General features: G+C 41.6%; 1 protein-coding gene across 2 annotated transcripts in view; it reads left to right on the top strand.

The window, feature by feature from the left end:
* Window positions 1-431: 431 nt before the first annotated feature.
* Window positions 432-19,615, top strand: part of fam20cb (FAM20C golgi associated secretory pathway kinase b) — a 48,954-nt gene continuing 29,770 nt past the window's right edge. The window contains exons 1-3 of one of the 2 annotated variants that reach the window (XM_067487800.1): window positions 432-1,742; window positions 1,990-2,165; window positions 7,419-7,497. In XM_067487800.1, the coding sequence (XP_067343901.1) occupies window positions 1,231-1,742; window positions 1,990-2,165; window positions 7,419-7,497 (767 nt within the window). In that variant the 5' untranslated portion in view covers window positions 432-1,230. The remainder of the gene's footprint in view (window positions 1,743-1,989; window positions 2,166-7,418; window positions 7,498-19,615) is intronic. The other variant, XM_067487799.1, reaches the window with a different exon arrangement.

Below are 19,615 nucleotides of genomic sequence, written 5' to 3' on the forward strand. Positions count from 1 at the left end.
TTAAAGATATGATAGCTGCTGAGTGGCAGCAGTGCAGGATGGAACTGGATCCTCAGACTGATGAGCGGTCTAATAGCCCTGTCTAATGTATCATCGGTGGATTGACTGTCGTCTCAGAGGAGACATTTCAGAGGGATTCCAGCAGATGAATTTCGGGAGGGGAAAAAAAAACACGCTTTGCTGCTGCATGCGAGTCAGGCTGAATATTGGCCTGTGGAAAGACGCCCTCTTGTTGCGCAGCCGAGATGTGCAGAGAGGAATTATTGGAGAAGGGACACAGACGAGCAGTTATATGGTTCACATGGCCCCACTGTCTCTCTCACTATCCATGTCCCTCTCTCCCGCTCTCTCTCTCTCTCTCTCTCTCTCCCCTCAGCCAATCTGCGCGCGGTGACGCTGCGCAAAAGGCTGGATCTAGTCCTGGCTTCATCATCATATTTAACACACCCACCCAGATTCACACATGGTACAAGAGGCGCATTCTTGTATCCCGCTGTACTCTTAGAGGCTGCCTGGGGGATTTCTGTCTCCTGTTACCTCTGCAATTCTTTCCGTTGGCTGGCCTCCGGTGGTTTGTCGGCACCTGATGTTTCAGACTTGCGCATCCCGGACGGCTGAAGTGGATGCGTGCACATACGTAGACTTTATTTCGGGGAGTTTCCCTAAAAACATTTAAACGTCAACAGCTGCACTATCCGTCCGTTTACCTGGGTCAACGACCCAGCGGTTTCACGGAGGCTCTTCCCCTTAAGAATATTAGCTGGACGGTCAGACTGATGCGCGGAGTAGGACGTCTTGGACACGCGTGTTTCACGGATAAGCGTATCTGCTTCTGGACCCTACACACTTACCAGAGTTCCTCCTGTAGTAGTTAGTGGTCGATAAGAAAAGGGGGAACAGCAGCGTGAAGAGGATGTGGCGTGCGCAAGGCGACCGATGGTCTGAAGTGACTCGACCTGTTCTACCTGCACACTTGCGCATGTTTTTGCGCTTCTAAAATCTCGCTTGGACGTCCGCGCGAATAAAGCAGTACTCGGATGTTTAAAATACAAAGGCTGAACACTGAATCCTTTACTCAAGACGGCAAGTGAAGATGGGTCCTACGTATTTAATGTGTATTTCATTAGACTGGCGTCCAGTCTAATAAACATCATCAGCGATGTAGTCAGTTTGTTTATCTGCGTGTTGATCATTTGCAGTAAATACTCACATCTGCTCAAAAAGGAGACCATGAAGATGATCCTCCTGCGCAAATTCCGGGTTTTAATCCTCATGGTGTTTCTTATTGCATGCTCGATGCACATAATGATAGACTTGTTACCGAAGCTGGAGAGGCACGGCAACAGCGGCTGCTCCTGCTCACACACGCCGAGCGAGGAGCCTCAGAGCTGGGCGAAGCAAGGCTGGCCTAACAAACACACCCTGCGGATCCTCCAGGACTTCAGCAACGAGCCCAACTCCAATGTTTCCTCTCACTCCCTGGAAAAGATCCCGGCCACGGGCGACAAAACGCAGGCTGTCAGGAGGCTGGAGCATTACGGGCAGCGTGTTGACAAGAAGAGACAGTTCATTCAGGACGCCACATTGACCAAGAGCATGCCGGTTAAGGGTTCAAGGTTGTTGGCTCTCTATGAGCACCCCTTATATAAAAGATCCCTGCCACCTCTGACAGACGAGGACACGCTGTTCAACGTCAACACAGACATCAGATTTGACCCCAAAGCCGCAGAAGATCAGGCATGGTAAAGTGTTTTCGTCACTAAGTCAGTTTTAACAGCAAAACTGAAGCACTTCACAGTAATTCAGTCTCTAAATGATCGTTTAATCTTTTCAAAGATCCAAACCTGAGCTTAGAGTTTAATTCTGTGCAATCACATAAGTCTGATCCTGCATTTCTTCACATTAAAAACCTGGGGGATAAAATCTCTCTCCAACCCTACCTCCCCATTCCCCCCCCCCCCCCCTCCCCCTTTTCCTCTCACTCTTCAGGAATACTGAAGGCAACATAGATGAGTTCAGCCCCACAGGGGAACTGACAGCTGATTCTTACCCCAACTGGCTCCGCTTCCACATTGGGATTAATCGATATGAGTTGTATTCCAGACACAATCCAGTCATCGATGCTCTACTGAAGGACCTGGTCACCCAAAGGATCACCAGTGTGGGTGAGTCATTACAAAGCACCTAGAGGGTGAATAGATGGCAGCGGTGGCCAGCATGAAACTGTCAGTGCACAGATGGAGGGTCAAAATCCTACTATACACGGAAGGCACCAAGCTGACATTGCAGAGGATAGTTTGCAGCTTCTAAGGTGTGTTGATGTCTAAAGCCGATCAAATATGTTCTCAGATTGAGCATTATGACACTAAACAGAGATCAAGATAGTTTACTCACCTTTTATCAGTTGGCTGATCAGTGACTGTTGACTTTATCAGTGACTTCATCAAGCACACTTTGACAGGCCACTCTACAGATTACTTATGTTATTTTGGCCATGCTCTCGCGTGGGTTTTCTTCAACTTTAGTTTAAAGCATCTCCCACTGGAGATGAATTTTCAGCAGTGTTGCACGAACAGGAGTCTGAACCCACTCAATCATCATAAAAGTCCAGATTTAAATGTTTTTAAATATACCGTATTGGAATAATACTACTACTTTTCAAATCTGGAGTAAAGTTTCAATACCTGCATCTAGATTTCGTTGGTGTGAATGACAGTGTCAAAGTTTGGCCCTGAGATGCCCTCGTGTCCTGTCCAGGGTATATCCCACCTCTCACTCCAGTGACAGCTGGAATAGGCTCCAGCCACTTTGAGGCTTAACACAATAAGCGGTTAAAGATAATGGATGGATGCATAATGCAACACACTCATGATAAACATTGTTAGGTTTGGGTAATTTGGCCTTTCATATTGTCTCTAATGTGTTCTTGGTTTAAGACAAGTGAAACATACAAAGAGAACATTCTGGAGACAGTTGTGGTGGTGGTGTTTTGTTTTATTATCTAAATACGAGGGAATCCAACAGCATAGTTATAGCAATTAAAATTAATCTCTACCACGTGTTGGACTATATAAAATATAAAAATTAAAAAATAATGTAGAAGGAAAAAATGTACTGTACAAGGTCTCTACTACAGAGCTATGACATTTTACTTTAACAATTTGAATCAAAAAAGTTTTCAATTTTAGCTACTGTGTGTTGAACCTGTTGAAATATTTGCCCTGTCGGTCTTAATAATACCTGGAGTGATAAAGGTGATGATTAACTGAGCTGTATCTACAAGTTTCTATTAAAGGAAACCACCCAAATTATATAAAACTAATCCCAATTATCACAAGCAACCTAAATACAGATTTTACCCATCATGTCAAGTAAAATGTGTCCTAGTTAGGTGACAACAGCCCAATCTGGCAACATTGAGGAACATTAGGCCAAAGGGGGGGGTGTGTTCCTCTAACATGCAGTAACTGGGTCTACCGGCAAAAAGTGAGAGCAGAGGGTGTTGAGTGATTGACAAGTGCGTTACTTGCCAAGGCAGACATCCACGGCTGGAGCACGCTCTTTATCTCACACACTTATGCATGAAGTTGAAAATCAGCTGCAAGCTATGGCGCGACAGCGCTGAACCTGACCAGCCTGCAAACTCCTGCCTCACAAGGCTGAGGGAATAATAAAACACCACAGCCACCGCAAGACACCAAGCCTTAGAGAGCACCTGGTCTCAATGCAAATCACACAGCGACTATACATAAAAGTTTGATTCAAATCAAACTCTGCAGCTTCTTTTTGAGCGCACAGTCAATCTGGCATTCTGCAGAAAGCCACAAAGGCTGTGCTGTAGTTGCAAGTGGATACCTAACAGAGGCGATAATCCAACGTGAGGTTGATATTTGGACTGTATTTATGCTTTTTTTACTGTCGTTGGGTGGGGTGGGGGTCGTTTTCCTCTTTGGCTCAGTTCAGCTCCCACATTCCAAGAGTGCTTGTTGACTCGAGGTCACCCATCTTGCGCTCGCCTTAAAAAGTGATTGCAGATTTTAGGTTTATCAGCCAATGACAAGACAATAACTGGCCTGTAGCAAAGATTAAATACTTATCTGGATGTAGGATTGACTGCTTAAAAAGTAGCATTCGTACTTGGTCACTACTAGAGGGACAATTTCTTCCTTTCTTTGCTTTTCTGTCTTTGTAGTCAGGATGTTGTTTAATTTTCCCAAATATTCTCCCCTTTACTTTCAGTCTCTAAGTCTGGGTGGAGAGAGGAAGCTGCTCTTCAACCAGCTAAATACATAGTGACTCAGTAATTACAGAGCCCTAACACAGGCCTGGGGCAGAATACCAATACAAGCCAAGAGCACTCGGTTATTATCTAAACTTAAGGATAGTTCTTGGATATATTATACACTATAACCTCTTTTGAGCAATATACATCAATGAAACTATAGCGTGCAAAAGCAGCAGATGTGATAAATGATATTGTAGATGGGAGGAAAAGTCTCAAACTTTGCAGTGATCTCTGCGGCGTGCAGCCTAAAAAGCGTCGGAGGTAAACATATTCACAACAGGAAGCCTTGAAAAATATGGTTTGCTTACTGTGGAGTGGAGACTAAAATGAGACATTATTTCCATGGTCACGGCTTCTCTGCGTGCACAAGTTCCCAGCAATTACAGTTAGATTTGCCTTTATTTAAAATGTCTCCAAACCTCTACTTGAACACACACTATCACACAGCAGCAGGTCAAATAGACATTAATCCTTTCACTTGTAGTTTTTCTCTGTAAACATTTTGCTTGTCACACGACTCCCAGATGTAAAAATAAATGAGAGCGTTGAGTGAGAAGGTCGTCCTTCTGCAAGAAAAGAAAAGAGAAAAAAAAAAACCACAAATAAAACACTGTTTAAAATTAATCACTTGAAGAAATAATATGCACGGTGGCCGCTGTGCTCCTGCTCCTGTTTTACCCCTTTATTGTCCTCACCCCAGCACTGAGCCCAGTCCCACAAGTGCCTTTAGACTGGATTACCATGTTCAAAAAGGAAGGAAACATGAAGGCTGGAGGAATGAATAGAAACACAAAGACACAGAGAGAGATGGACCCTGCAGAGAATACACACAGAGAGAGTAAACAGCAGAGGAACAGAGAGTGTTCCGCGAACACTGGCTGTCCTTCACCCCTTCACTCTTTCTTCCCATCAAACAAACGCTGTGACTGTGCTCACTCACTCAGCACACACAGACACACGAACATATAGAGCCTTACATACGCAGCAGGGGAAATTGATGTTTCAGGCTTCAGGTGTGCCATGAAAATATCTCTAAATGTATATCGAATCAGTGTCACTCAGCAGAACAGTGTGGTTAACATTCATTATGACTGTATGGTTTGCGTCATCTTGGATTTTTATATGTCTTTCAAATGACATCCTAATAATGCTGCTCAATAATGTGTTTGATCAACAGAAACTTTTATTTAACTTTTTGATTACAGATCTGAAGCTAATTTTGCATCTGATATTTGATCTCATTTCATTTGCTAAATATAAATTGTGACAGTTTGTTTGTAGAATACTTAACAATGGCCAATCAGAACTTACTGTCACTTTTGATTATATGAAAAATAGATTGTCTCTATTCGTTAATTTATTTAAATCAAACTATTGAGCATGCTTATCGTGCTTTATTTGTATTTTTGAGGGAAGAATAATTTATTGCTGCCTTAAGTGTGTATCAGTCTGTTAGGAGCAGCAAAGTTTAGGTATTAGTTTAGGTGCTTGAATTACAAAACACTAAACGCTGTTAGAGTGAAATGAAGGCAGGTCAATTATTCAGGGTGGTCTGACACTTTTTCCCATTGAGGATGTGTTAACAGGAGCCCATCCTGTCAGACTAGTCTGATGAACTAAGCTTTACACTCAAAATGACCTACCCCAGCAAAAACATTGTTTGCTTATTCAGGTCAGGTATGTTTGAAAAGCCAACTTTAATCTCAATAAATGTGGCAAATAGTAGAGTAGCTCATTCTGTGAAGTGGTAAATATCCATCAGAATGTTAGAAGGTTGATCCATCATATGTTAAAGAGTAAATATCATTACATTCTACGACATATTATTCAGTCCTGACCATTAAATTCGTTGGTAGTGAAAAATTATTGGCGGATCTTTTGGAATATTTTTTTTTTTTCCTGACAAACGCTATGATGGTATGTCACAAAATATTATGGGACAGTCCACAGCCTATTTAATTTGCATACCTAAACAAACTGTAGCATAGCTATTTATTTTGTTAGGGCGACTGTGGAACAAACCCCAACTTAGTTGCTCCCAGTGAGAGATGGCCAGCTGCATAGCAGCGCCCCATTGCTGTGTGAGTGTGTGTGTGATTCTGAGTGCAAATGGGTGAATGAGAAGAAGTGTAAGGAGCTTTGAGTATCAATAGGTAAAAATTATGCAGTATGTAAGTGCAGACCATTTAGCTTGTTTAGAATTTGATGGTCAGCTGTAGGGCGACAGTGGCTCAGTTGGGAGAGTTGGCGCCTACTGATCATAGGTCAGAGGTTCTTTCAGATCACATGTTGAAGTGTCCCTGGTCAAGACACCGAACCCCCAACAGCCCACCCACATCCCCAGCCGCGCAGTGCCGGTCCCAAGACCAGTAGAAATCATGCGTCAGGAAGGAAGGAATCCGGCGTAAAAGCAGAGCCTAGTTAGCTAGTTAACGCATTTACACTGCCTGGCAAAAAAAGACAACATCTGGATTTAACTAAACTATTAGGTAAGAGCCTTCCATTGGATAATTGCTGCAGTCATTAATATGTCTCAGCTAGCAAGTTCTTCTGCCCTAACTGCTGAAATGGGGAGGAGATTACCTGAATATACTGAATGACCAGGTTTTTCCATCAATGGAATTATTTCTTCCCTGATGGCAGAGGCATGTTTCAAGATAACAATGCCAGGACTCGTCACACTCTAATTGTAAAAAAAAAATGGTTCAGGGAGCATGAGACATCATTTTCATACATGGTTTGACCACTTTAACTCCACTGAGAATTTTTGGGATACACTGGAGAATACAAGATAAATACAGGATCTTGGTATAAAATTAAACAGCTTTGGGCCAAAATAAATTTAACGGCATAAGCTTATCGAAATGGAGCCACGGTGAATGTGTTTCATAATCAAAGCAGTCCAGTGAAATATAAATGTGTGTGACTTTTTTCTCTTTTCTTCATTTTTTTTGGCTGTGCAGTGTAGCTACTTAGCAAGTCAAATTGCATAACTACAACTGCAGTGGGTCACTTTGATTAGAGCACAAAAGATTTTAAACCAACAATATTACAACTCATTTCTTTAGCATAATAGCAAAATTATGTGTTGTTGCTATCAGCTAATAAATTGTTGTTTGTTCGACTCCAACAGCAATGAAGTCTGGAGGCACACAGCTCAAACTCATCATGACCTTCCAAAACTACGGCCAGGCTCTGTTCAAACCCATGAAGTAAGTTATTGTGCTTTCAGCAAAAATGCATTTTATGTGTTGTACGTGTAAAAAAAAAAAAATAAATAAATAAAAATGCCCTCTCATCTCTCCTGCTCTCTCAGGCAGGCTGTACAGTGTCTGGTCCACTCTCTTTAAGAAAAAGCAATCTCTTTCGGATTGTTTGAGCTTGAGTGCCATTTCAGCATAAAACACCAGCTATGCAGCTTTCTACCTCGACTGACTTCCTTTCCGCATCCCACCACCTACTCATTCTCCTCACAACATCAATCTCATTTCCTCATTCTCCTCTTTGGCTATATCAAATTGCTTTCATTTCAGCACAACCTTGATATTCGATTTGAAGGCCGACATCACTCTGCTGTGTCAGAGCTAAATGTTGAATAGGCATTTCACCTCACAGGGCTTTCAGGTGACACATCACATCCTTTAGTGGCCGTGTTGGAGGTCTGCAGCCCCTCCGGCAGCCCTAGCTGTGTGATTTTATGACTGATCCATCCGATCAATTTTCCGTGTTTTGATAATGTCAGACCTTCTAGTCAGCTAAATGTCACTGTCTTGTTGTCAGCATGAGATTTGTGTGCTTGCTAACGGAAGCACATTCCCATTGCTACAGCGTGTAGTGCACATAACCAAGTGAAAACCTCGGTCTTTTCAGACAATTCATTGTCTCTGTTTGTTAATGGTAAATACCCGTACAGTTGCTTTGTGAAATGTTTTAGCCAGAGTTGTAGCTCTAGTGATGGCTGTGTTAATCTTAGACTTTCCCTGTTGTGTTGGTCAAAATTTTTGATTCTCCAGTACTTAAAGATACATTATGCAACTTAAGCTAATTATCGAATGGGAATTGAAATCACTCTGCTCCGCCCTCCCTCTACACGCTCTGCTACGCTCTGCTCAGTGCTTTAGGTGTTCAGAGTATATTTTAGTTTTTAGTTACTTTGAAGGGGGTGAATCTTTATGCAATTTTTTTATGCACTTATTTTAGGATGTTTTTTTATTATTAATTTAGATTTATTTGTAAATCTGTTTTCACTTTAACATGAAAGTCTTTGTAGTTTTTGTAAAAAAATAACCATGATTCAGGGATGCAAAAAGATAAAAGGTGATTTTTTTTTTCTTCCTCTACTCTATTTTTATGGCCAAATACCTGCAAACTCTTGTCACTCTAACTCTAATTAGCATATTAAGTTAGACTTCTCCCACACCGTTTCAATAATAACCTAAAAGTAGGCTGACAGAGAACCAAAGTATTAGTCTTTCTGTTATCATACAGCCCAATGGGCCAGAGGCAGCAGTTTCTCAAGGTATCTGTCTGACTTCTCAGTTCTCTGTAATGGTTGCCAGAGACATACTTCTGAATCATATTTAAATGTGATGTGATGCGTGATGTCATAAATAGGTAGTGAACTAACACATATCATCAGTGTCACCCTTAAAAAGGTGAAGCACGGCGAAAGTAACAATTTCCTTTTCTGTTTTGTCTAAGCTCACCTCTGCATAGATTGTAATGTAAACTTGAATGTGCTTGCAGGGGAGATAAGTTTACCCTGTGGTATAAACTTGCAGATACTGAGAAGTATTTTTTTAATTCAATTATGTTTTATCATTGTCATATTGAGCAGATAATACATCCCAAGTGAAGTGCTCTTTGCTCCTAATCCCCTCTCGACTGGTGGATTTAAATGTCACCCATCCTTTGTTATGGTGATTGTAATTTAATTGTGGGTTAATGGTTTTCTACACAGACTGTTGTCTGGCCTCTCTGTGTCAGCCTGGAGAGCAGGGTTAAGCTTTGGAATGATAGGTAGCAAGATTTTCTGTGGGAGGAAAAGCTATTCAGACGCTGTTGTAATTATAGCTTCAATCGTACAAACTAAGTCAGCCCAGACCCAACAAGCCTAAAATCGTCGTGACGAGCCAGGTACAGGAGAGACGAGAACGAGATGAGAAGAGGGAACAGATGATGGAGAGGAGAGGTGTGGAGTGCAATAGAGGAGGGAGGTGAGGTGAGGTGAGGGGGCCAAGATAGGAAGGTGAGGAAAGAAGGAGATGTGGGCAGAGAGCGTTGTCGATACACACAAAATCCACAGATTATCTCGGTGCACTGCATCGAATTTGAACCCAGACGGAAATGTGAAATGACATTTTCTGAGAAAAGCATGGGTTGGATGTAAATCTGTTGCTTGCCAGTTGTGGTTGTCAGAGCTGCCGCGATGTTTGATAATCCTGAAAAACAGCGAGAGCAAAGGGGGGCTTTTTCATTCCCTCTTGCTTGAATGCACTTGACTTTAACAAAATAGGGCAACCATGCTGGCATGTCTACATGCGTTCGTCTGCTCGTTTGGGATGCAATCAAGGTCTTGACAGATTTGTATGGTCATTTCCGCTATATACATTATTTCCCTGAGATCCCATATGCCAACCCGCCAACATCCACACACACTGATACACACACATCCACTTAACACCGAACATCATCTCCCTGTTCTCAAATCAGCTGGTGTGTTTCCACATGGTGCATCAAAGAGACAGAGGCTGAGAGATCAAAGACTTCTCTGGCTGTGCTCTTCTGCTCGATTCCTCTCAACTCTAATGCAAATGTGTGCCAGGCAATCAGGCAGCGAAGGCAGACAGGCAGGCAGGCAGGCAGGCAGGCAGGCAGGCGGGCAGGCGGGCGGCGTCGGGGTAATGATTGACCCTCCAACAATCCATTTTTGTGGAAACCTGCACTCTCACTGCTCTGCTCTATCTGGTTATTGGCCTCCCTGTCTCCTCCTCATTCTTAGTATTTTCCATCATTCTACCTCCATCTCCGAAACTCACTCTGCTGTTTATTTTTCACACACTCACGTTCTTTACTGAAGGGCACAGATGCAGAAATCCATTAACAGGCTTGCCGTATTGATTCTTTTAGGTTTTCTGTCTTTTTCTTTCTTTTATTTCCCCCTAAGAGAGAATGATCAGGCTGTAAAGCCTCTGTTTTGTGGCATCTGGGGTTCTCTTTAGGAGTCTGTTAAGCTACACACCTTAAGAGTCTCACGGTGTGTGTGGTAGTGAGATCGAATCAACCCCTGCCATATGGAGACACCACAAAGTGGCCTAAAGTACAGTATGTCCACTATGACATAATGTTGATAAATCAGCCCATTGAACTGCTGCCTGCAGTCCAGACATGGAATAAATCCAGTCTTAACTGAGGGTTGGTGTGCAATATTTGTTAAGACTAGAAGGCTTAGACATGACATCAGACAGGCTTCATGGGAAGATTTTAAAATCCCAGCCCTGGTTTGTATACTGTAAGTAGACAGATGAAAACACCATAGTTGTTCTCTCTGTCACAACATCTGCATTGTAACCTGAATAACAGTCACTTTGATGACTAAGCTCAATTATCAGCTTTGTCATCCCCTGCATCCTGTTACGCCTGTGGCAAAGACTGAAATACCCATGGATTGTTGCATTTCCATAATTCTTGCATTTGTTCCCATAAACAAACACTCTACACTGCTGGGATCTCTTAAACCTATGGCACACTCAAACTAACATCATATGCTCATCAAATTTCTACTTTTAACTGTGTAGTTTTTCCATATGGGGCAGAGTGTAGTGGCTAACAAACCGAATTACTGTACTGTTTGTCACCTTGAATATTTCAAACTGCGACTTCTTTTTTTCTAAAATTTGCTTTCAGATGACTGACTGTGTTTAGACCCAGTCATAACAGCCTGTCATCCTGCTTCTCCCTTCACTGATGAACTTGAAAATTCCACTAAATTAATTATTTTTTAAGTGTGTCTTAAACACTACAGCCTGGATTATACCGTCCATGTTAGTTAGCTCAAAATGTCCTCTTTTTGTTACTCTCTGTCCAATGCAAATCTCAAGACTCATTTAGCCTAGATAACTTGTTGTTGCACAGAACAGTGACTATGGATTCTGGTTTTAAGATGAGACATCTTGGTGGCTAGTATGAAGATGAGAAATGGCTACAGCAAGAAAGACCTCTTTCAGTGTTCATACGGACACCTTGGTGTCATGTTAAGACACTCTTGAAAAAGTGTGAACCAACCCTTTAACTTCTGGACATATGCATGGTGTCCTGCTCAGCCATAAGTCACACTGGCTAAGTGGATGCCAGGCAGCGAAAAGGGTCACTGATGACATCTAAAAGATGCCAGCAGCTATGGAAAAATGGTGTGTAAGGCCGACATGGCACTTTATAACGCTGTGAAAAAAATAGTCTTTGAAAGAGTACAGTTCCATTGGGAGGACCACTCCAACAACAAAACATTTTGTATCGTTAAAAGCTTTCCTTCAAGCTCAAATGATACTAATACATATATTGTGCCTTTTGCTGTCAGAAATGTCTATGTACCTTTTAGTGCAACAGAAAAGTATGTTTGTGTAATGCCGTAAGGACCACTAGGAGCCTTTACACAAGTTCCTTTGTGTACAGAAATAGACCTGCCATGTGTTGTGTTTGAGTCCAAGGTGTAGTGTCATACTTTGAACCTGAGTGTAAAGGTAGCGAAAACACTCTTTTATTTTTTTATTTTTTTGTCTTCGTCTCTTCCTTTTTTCCTGCTACATTCTGTCTTTCTTTCACTGTCACTTTGTACTTTGTGCTGGTGTGAACTCAGAAGCTGATTGATTGTAATATTTACTGTGACATTAGTCTGAGAGCACACAAAGCCCATTAGATGATGAGCGCGGATTGACAAAGGAAGGCGGGGGAAGGAAAGATGATTGATATAATAATGGTCTTCCGTTCCTTCTCGCTTTCACTTAATTGTATCGCTTGTCAATCAGATGACAGTTGGCAGAGCCGCACACAAATCAATCTGAGAATTTCTACAAGAGATATCTGCACTTTCCGCTGCCCCTCCCCACAGAGTGATCCATATCTGTGCTGCATTGGGCGCATGAGTAATTTTTGATTGACACAGCAGGGAGACAAGAAACGGGAGCCACATAATGTCACCTTGTTTGTGTCAATAACATATTGACAGCAGCATAAATAACAGCCTGGAGGAAATGTCTGTGTTAAATGTGAAATATTAGTGGGAAATTGGCTGCGTATGAGAGTGGTTGTTGTTGTATCATCAAACTGCATCAGCTGTGGGAAGTGCAATAATAAGACTGTGGGAGCTTTGTCTGAAGAGACGGTGGGCATGTCTCAACAAAAACACATTCACCAAATCTTGGCTTAAAGCTGCCCAGATTTGTCCCCAAATGACGCATACACTGAACACTGACAGACTTATATAAAAAACTGGACAATTCAGCAAGGGGATGTCAAGCAAACCAACCTTTTTGTAAACTAATTGGTTGTGTGTATATATATATATATATAATTAGTCAGTTTGGTTGTTTTTTTAGCGTGTGTGATATTGTATTCGCAAGGTCTTCTGTGCCTGTGCTTTGACTTTGAGTCAGGAAATAAAAGGATGAACTGCCTCAGGACAAGTCATTCAGAGCACAGATGATGAGTGCTGCTCTGTTTGGAAAGAGAGGAAATTCAGAACAGCACAGTGACACTGCCAGGGCTAGTAAGTACCATGTTAACCCTCAAACTAGTGGCGGCTGTAGCTCCGTTGGTAAAGGCAGTCGTCCATGGACCACAGGGTCAGTGGTTTGATCCCTGGCCCTGGCTTTATCTCTGGGAAAGACTCAAACTACTAGCCCGCAAATCTGGACAGGGTGCAACACACACTTTGGCAGACGTACTGGACCATGACATAAAGTGTAATTGGTTGTACAATACATGTATTAATTAAACCCCACACTGTACATGCTTGTGGTATAGATGCATCAGAGAGAAATACACAGTGAATACATTTCCATGTCTAGGTTATGATATCAAAGTTAAGATCTAAGCAGTTTTATACACATTCAAAATTATTATTCATATAATAAAAAAACATCACAATTTAGCTTCTCATATCTAGAATAAGAGTCTACCTGGACTGTAAATGCAATACAGTGTGCATATGCCTTAAACAGAACACTTGGGGATTGTGAATAATTGTGCAATATTATATTCACTTGTAAACACACTAGCTGACCTCAGGACATCTCTTTGTTCCTTTAATTTCTGTGTTACCTCTGCTTCTGTTTGGGAGAGAAAACAGTTGAATAATTAATCTAAAATTACAACCGCTGTGAGATGTGTGATTTAGCAGTAGTTAAGACTCTGCACTGCTCTCTGCTTAATGTTTTGATTGTTTCACTGGGGCATTATTGTACACGGTACAGTTTGTGCTGAAGCAGAAATTAAAGTGTTTATGGTCGGAGAAACAGCAAGAAAAGTGTGTTTGATTGCTCTGTGACTTTGAAAAGAAATACTCACACAAGCAAAAAACACAATGCAGTATAAAAAACACAACAATCTCCTCAAATGCCATCGATGAAATTTGCAGTAGCTGAGCATATACTGTAATTTGGTGTGCAGCTGAGTGACATAGATGATCAAATGGAGCACTGAGGCTTAGTAAACTGACCCCTTACAGTACAATCTTCCCTGCAGAGACGGCGACACACTACAAGCTATTGGAGCACCAGGCGTATGTAGAGCACAGCACACACTGTGATTCTTGATGCCAGTCTAATACACCTGTATTCACCCCTGATAAACAGGTGAACAGATCGAAACGCGTGCAGTAGCAGAGCATTGTTACTAGAGAATGCTGAAATGAAATAGGAAAGGGGATGTTCTCTAATTTGTGCAAAAATGTTGATTTTGAAAAACGACATTTGGACCAATCTCTCACATGTGCCATTTAATCTGCTTATTTTCATTCTCGTTAATTTTGGTAGCTGCAATAATACTAGACCAGGTAGTGCTAACCGTGACAAAAACTGTGTTACTCAGTAAGGCGGGTGTAATAAAAACTTGTCTTGTCCTCAGCCAGACTGTCAAGGGCCAAAAATGTGAATTTTACTTAAGTTTTGGTTGTGTTTAAGTGCATAATGGCAAGCGAATGGCCCGCATGGCCTTTTATCCCACATCAATGGCTCCTAGATTTCCCAATAAACCCTTTTTTTTGCTTATTAGAAGCATTTCCTCTGAGTCTACAGAGTTAGAGGACAAAAATAACTCTCTTCTACTTCCTGCATTAAAATCATTTTATGTTTTGATGTTAACGTTGTTGGAAACCTCTTTCCCAAGCAGATGCAGCTGTGAAAGAGCCTGTTGTTAAAAAGAAAGTGTAAACCGCTTCACTCTGATCTTAATCTAATAATATGGGGCTGAAGTTGTCATGGCAATGGTCAATAAACACTGTAGACCTGTGGCCATGCAATGATCACACAGCAACAGAAGCCTACGAATATAATCTATGGAGTAGTGGGGATGGGGGAAGGGTGCACATCAGCAAGTAGCCCATTGTAATAATCTGTTATTGTACTTTTGGCTTTCTGCCATCTCCACTAATCAGCCATCAGGATTTATGTAAAAGAGATGTTAGTAAGCCAGGGATGTTTTCCCAGTCATACATCGTACACACTGCCTATTTTAATCAGTGTAATTGATTAGCATAAGCATTAATCGTTTGACATGTGTGCTACATGGCAGCATCAACTCCTTTTCACCTTTTTCCACCACCTTCTTTTCTGTACTCGTAGTAAACTCGGCATCAGCATCCATTCCTCTCACGACTTCCTCTCTGCACCTCCGTCGCTGCAATTGAGATCTCAGGGTGTGTATAGCATGTGTATAACTTTATGTGTAAGTGTGCGCGTGTGCGCCTCAGTCCTGCTGCTACCTCTGACGATGCTGGACATGGAGTGCTTCAAACTGTCAGTGCTCATATTGTAGTTGCCTAGGAGACAGAAAATGGTCATATTTCTTTGTCTTTGTAAGCTGATCTTAGTTTATTTTGTGTGTTTGTACTCATGTATGTGTGCATGTGCATGTGAGCCCACTCTGCAGTGATACTGTTATGGCAAATTCCAGGCAGCCTTGGTTTGGGCCTTCCAGGAGCAGAAATGTCTTGACGATATTATCAGTCAACTGCCCCCTTCAGGTAAATGTTATCAACTCTAATGTTTTGCTGAAGGAACGATAACACAGTGTTGCAGCCAGCAGAAATGACAAGCCAGCATCCAATCTGCATATCAAAGCCTCGGCTAAATTCCTCTGCCATCTGTGTGTGTCTGTTTGCGTGTGTGCACCTTTGTGTGTATGTGTCTCAGCAATAGCCAGCGCTGCAAACACGCACAAACACACGCACATGTTTTCAATGTGTCCTGCACTGCCATTTCTCTGCAGTCTCAGAGGCCCGTTGTTCTTGGCCCGTCACAGTCACAGCTCATCCCTAATAAACTCATTCATTGTTTCTTAGAAATAACACAAAGACACTTAATTATTTGCCCGTAAGAATTTCAGAAAAGCCGATCCAGCTCGGTGTTTCTCTGGGATTGCAGGCTTTGATGCCATCTGTCATCTTGTCTCTTTGCTTTGATTAAGCTGTCACTCAAAGGCAGGTTTTACTCTTGCTCTGGACACTGAACACCTCAACAGCTGATGTGACAATCATAGCAGACATTGATTCATCTGGTTCGGGCATGGCTCTTACATGGTGCCATTCTAACTGAGGACCAGATGTTGGAAGCAGAGGCACTGAGGGAGTGTTTCAGGACTGGAAATGAATCCCTTATTGTCCTCCCAGAGTCAGTGAACAAATGGAGAGCAACACAGTGTCACGTGTCTTGTATTAGCTATTGTACACTTGATCACCAGGTCGTTTCTATGCGCATTACAAAATGAATATTCGCAAGGCTTAGCACGTGTTTCACATAAAATATATGAAACTTTTCGCACATTTTTCTCACCAGCCTATGCTAACTTCATCACGCTTTTATATGTGGTTCTATTGCTCTTAAAATGCAAAATACAAACGAACCACATCTTGTAAACAAGTCACACTGACTCACAACGTGCTCGTTTACTGCACAGGGTTTTGGAAACCTGTCATCTTGTGAGGTTAGACATTTTGGCAGCGAGCTGAACCTAAATAAATCTATCTTCAGTCCCTTTGACTTTAGCCAAGAATCATGGGCTCATTTAGTTTCTGTGCTGTTTATACCAGTTTGAGGGCGCGAGAAGAATCGAGCATCAGTGTTGACTGCAGTTTTGCTAGGCCGCTGGCTATTAAATGTCAACATCCATCTTTGTGTATGTTTGTACGTGTGTGTTTTTTGATTGTTTGCTGCCCTGGATACATTTTCACTTCTAAGAAGCCAGCACCACACTTTTCTCGGAAGAGGCATTTTCACCTGGTATCTGAGACTGAATGTTCTGGCCAAACTGACTTTTGAAAGCTTCCAGAATTCGATGAAACCGCTCCAAACAGATTTAAAGTGAAAAGTGCTGTTAGTTTTGTTAATAATAGAGTGAGAATGTGCTTTGATTTAGGAGTCAGAGAGAGACATTTTGACTTGGGCAAACCAATACTCTGTGTTGTTATTTCTTGCTGTGACAGCTTGAAGAAACAGCTGTGCACTGTAGTTCATGAAAAACACGCAGTATCTGTCATCCTGAAAAACGGGGCAGCATTTCTACTTTTACAGAAATATCCTGTATTTCAAAGTCTAGTAGCGCTTTAGTCTGGTCTGCATTGTGACGATCATGTGATCTTCCTCTTTGCTCCCTGTCTGTATCTTCACTCGTCATTAAAGCCTCTTGTCTTTTCTCACTGTCCCAGAGGCAGAAACTCATCCCTTTTTATAAGCTGTAGTTAGTATCAGGAAAAACACCTTAGGGGGATCATTAGACTGTAATGAAGCAGGAGGTGAAATACCATGTTCACCCGTCGCTTTCTAACATTCCTGATTGTCAAGTTTAATTATGGCATATCAAGGACTTTGGGCAGTTGTTTTTTTTTTTACTACATTTATATAATTTCTTCAACTCAACCTCCACCTCTCTTATTCACCAGATGGACACTAGGTCTAATTAGGCTTTCTTTCCCCCTGAAGAGTGTCCCTCTGAGGCAGACGTTCGCTAACGTGGCGATATAAGGGCATGTTGTGATACATAATTAGCAAACAGCAGAGTGGCCACTGAGGTTGTGGTGGGAAAGAGGTTGTGTGAACCACAGCTGTCAGCGCTCTGGCTATGGTATAGATGAGGATTAAACAACATCTGTTCCCCCACTGCTGCATACTGTATGAGCTTGATTAAAGTAGAACACACTGCTCTTACAATTTAATATCTGCATATCCCTGCAAGCCTCACAACTGATGTCCTCTTCAGAGGAAAAGGAGGTTGGATAGTCAAAACACGTGATGCAACCAACCTCAGATAGGGAGATTAAAAAGACACCCATAACAACCAAGTTTCAACATGAATTGCTGTCTCACATAAAATAGAAAAAGGTTGGATGTACTGCAGCGTACCATTACTCCCTGCCCTTAAACAGCACGGGTTGTCTCAGAAATGAATATAATTCAAAAGTGATGACAGTGTGTAATTTGTTTCAGTGGGGATGTTCTGCTTAAGTGGCTCAATAGGAAACAGACAGAGTTGCTGATTTTTTTATTGCCACACTTTAATTTTAACTGTGTGTAACACTTCTGTTTCATTACAGTTTATAAGGACTTTACCGTCATTGAATGCAAATGTATTTACTCCTGAAACTAAAAAATAAAATAAGTATACATTGACTCTGTAGTAGAGGAATTTTTACAGAATGTGACAACAAGTGCAATGAAAAACAACCAGCTTAAAGATGCTAAAGCAGAGCTGCTGAGATGGAGGATAATTCACATTAACTTTGTTTCCATGAGCGACGCTTTACTCATTCAAGAAAACTAAACTAAAAACAAAAAACAGATCGGTTTAACTTTAAATGTTCAATAAATCATGTGGACTCATTCTCTATAATTAATCCATAATTTCTATTAAAATATAGTCGAAGAACAGTGTTAAACATTAATAAAACATTTTAATAATAATGTCAGTGGCAGCTAAAAAAAAAAACAAAGTTACAAGATTTGAACATTATGTGTGTGTTGTCCCTATACCGTCTCCCCAGTCCTACAGATTATTAATGTCAGTGGGGTGTGGATAAAGAAAGGATAAAGAAAAGACCATATGCTCGAGCTCACCAAAGGATTATGATTTGTTGTTGTTTGCAAAAAAAAAAAAAAAAAGGAGAGAGCGAGGGAGGTAAAGTGACTTCAGCATTGTTAGACCCAGTGAGGAGAAAGCAGCTTGGCAAAATGGCACGGATTAGTGTGCTGAAAGAGAGCGCTTCCCTACCAACTGTGACGCTGTTCAGTTAACTTAGCATGGGGGGTGGGGGGCTGGGGGGGAAGGGTATAGTGTTTGTCCAGCGCTTGGTCAAATATAAACTTTGGAGTGTCAGTTCTTGTCCACGAGCAAGCTAACTTCATAGGAGGTGCGGCTGTCTCATCATTCAACCATTTGGGAAAATCATAGCCTAGAGTCTAATACAGGGCTGGGTCTTCACCTTTAACCCACATGTCCTCCCCAATTCACCGTTCATGAACAACACAAGCAGCCAAACCACTTAAACATGCAACATGCGCTAGCAAAAATACTCCCTCTTCTAAATATAAGAGAGCAACTCATAATTTATTAGACGGGCTAAAGAGGGGCTTTCATATCTGTCGTACCATGTGAGGAAACATTAAAAGCAGTTTTTTGAGCTCTTAGCCACTGCTCACCTCCTTATTCTGCTGTGCAGTAATGGAACAGCTGCAGTTAAGTGCAGCAGATTTAAGAAAAGATGGCATATTAAATATGTAAATTTGGACAAAATCTTCTTTGTTCTCATGTTTTTATTTTCCAACATTAATGTGCATGCATCTGTCGTGGTGTGTACGTCATTGCCGGTTGTTGCTACTGTAGCTGCATTTCAAGTCCATGTTTCTCAAAAGAAAAAGAAGTCTATGTTGTTCTCTTGTAGGAAAATGCCAACTTTTAATTCATTTACTGAAGGTCTTTGATATTGTATAACATTTACAGAGTAAACTCTCTGGGTGGGGGCTTTAAAATTTCTAAGGCATCATCAATGCTGAATGATACTGTATATACAGTATATAAGTTTTGGAGCAACATATGCTGCTATCTAGAAGACATCTTTTTCAG

Source organism: Channa argus, chromosome 20, assembly GCF_033026475.1.
Source record: "Channa argus isolate prfri chromosome 20, Channa argus male v1.0, whole genome shotgun sequence".
NCBI lineage: Eukaryota > Metazoa > Chordata > Actinopteri > Anabantiformes > Channidae > Channa > Channa argus.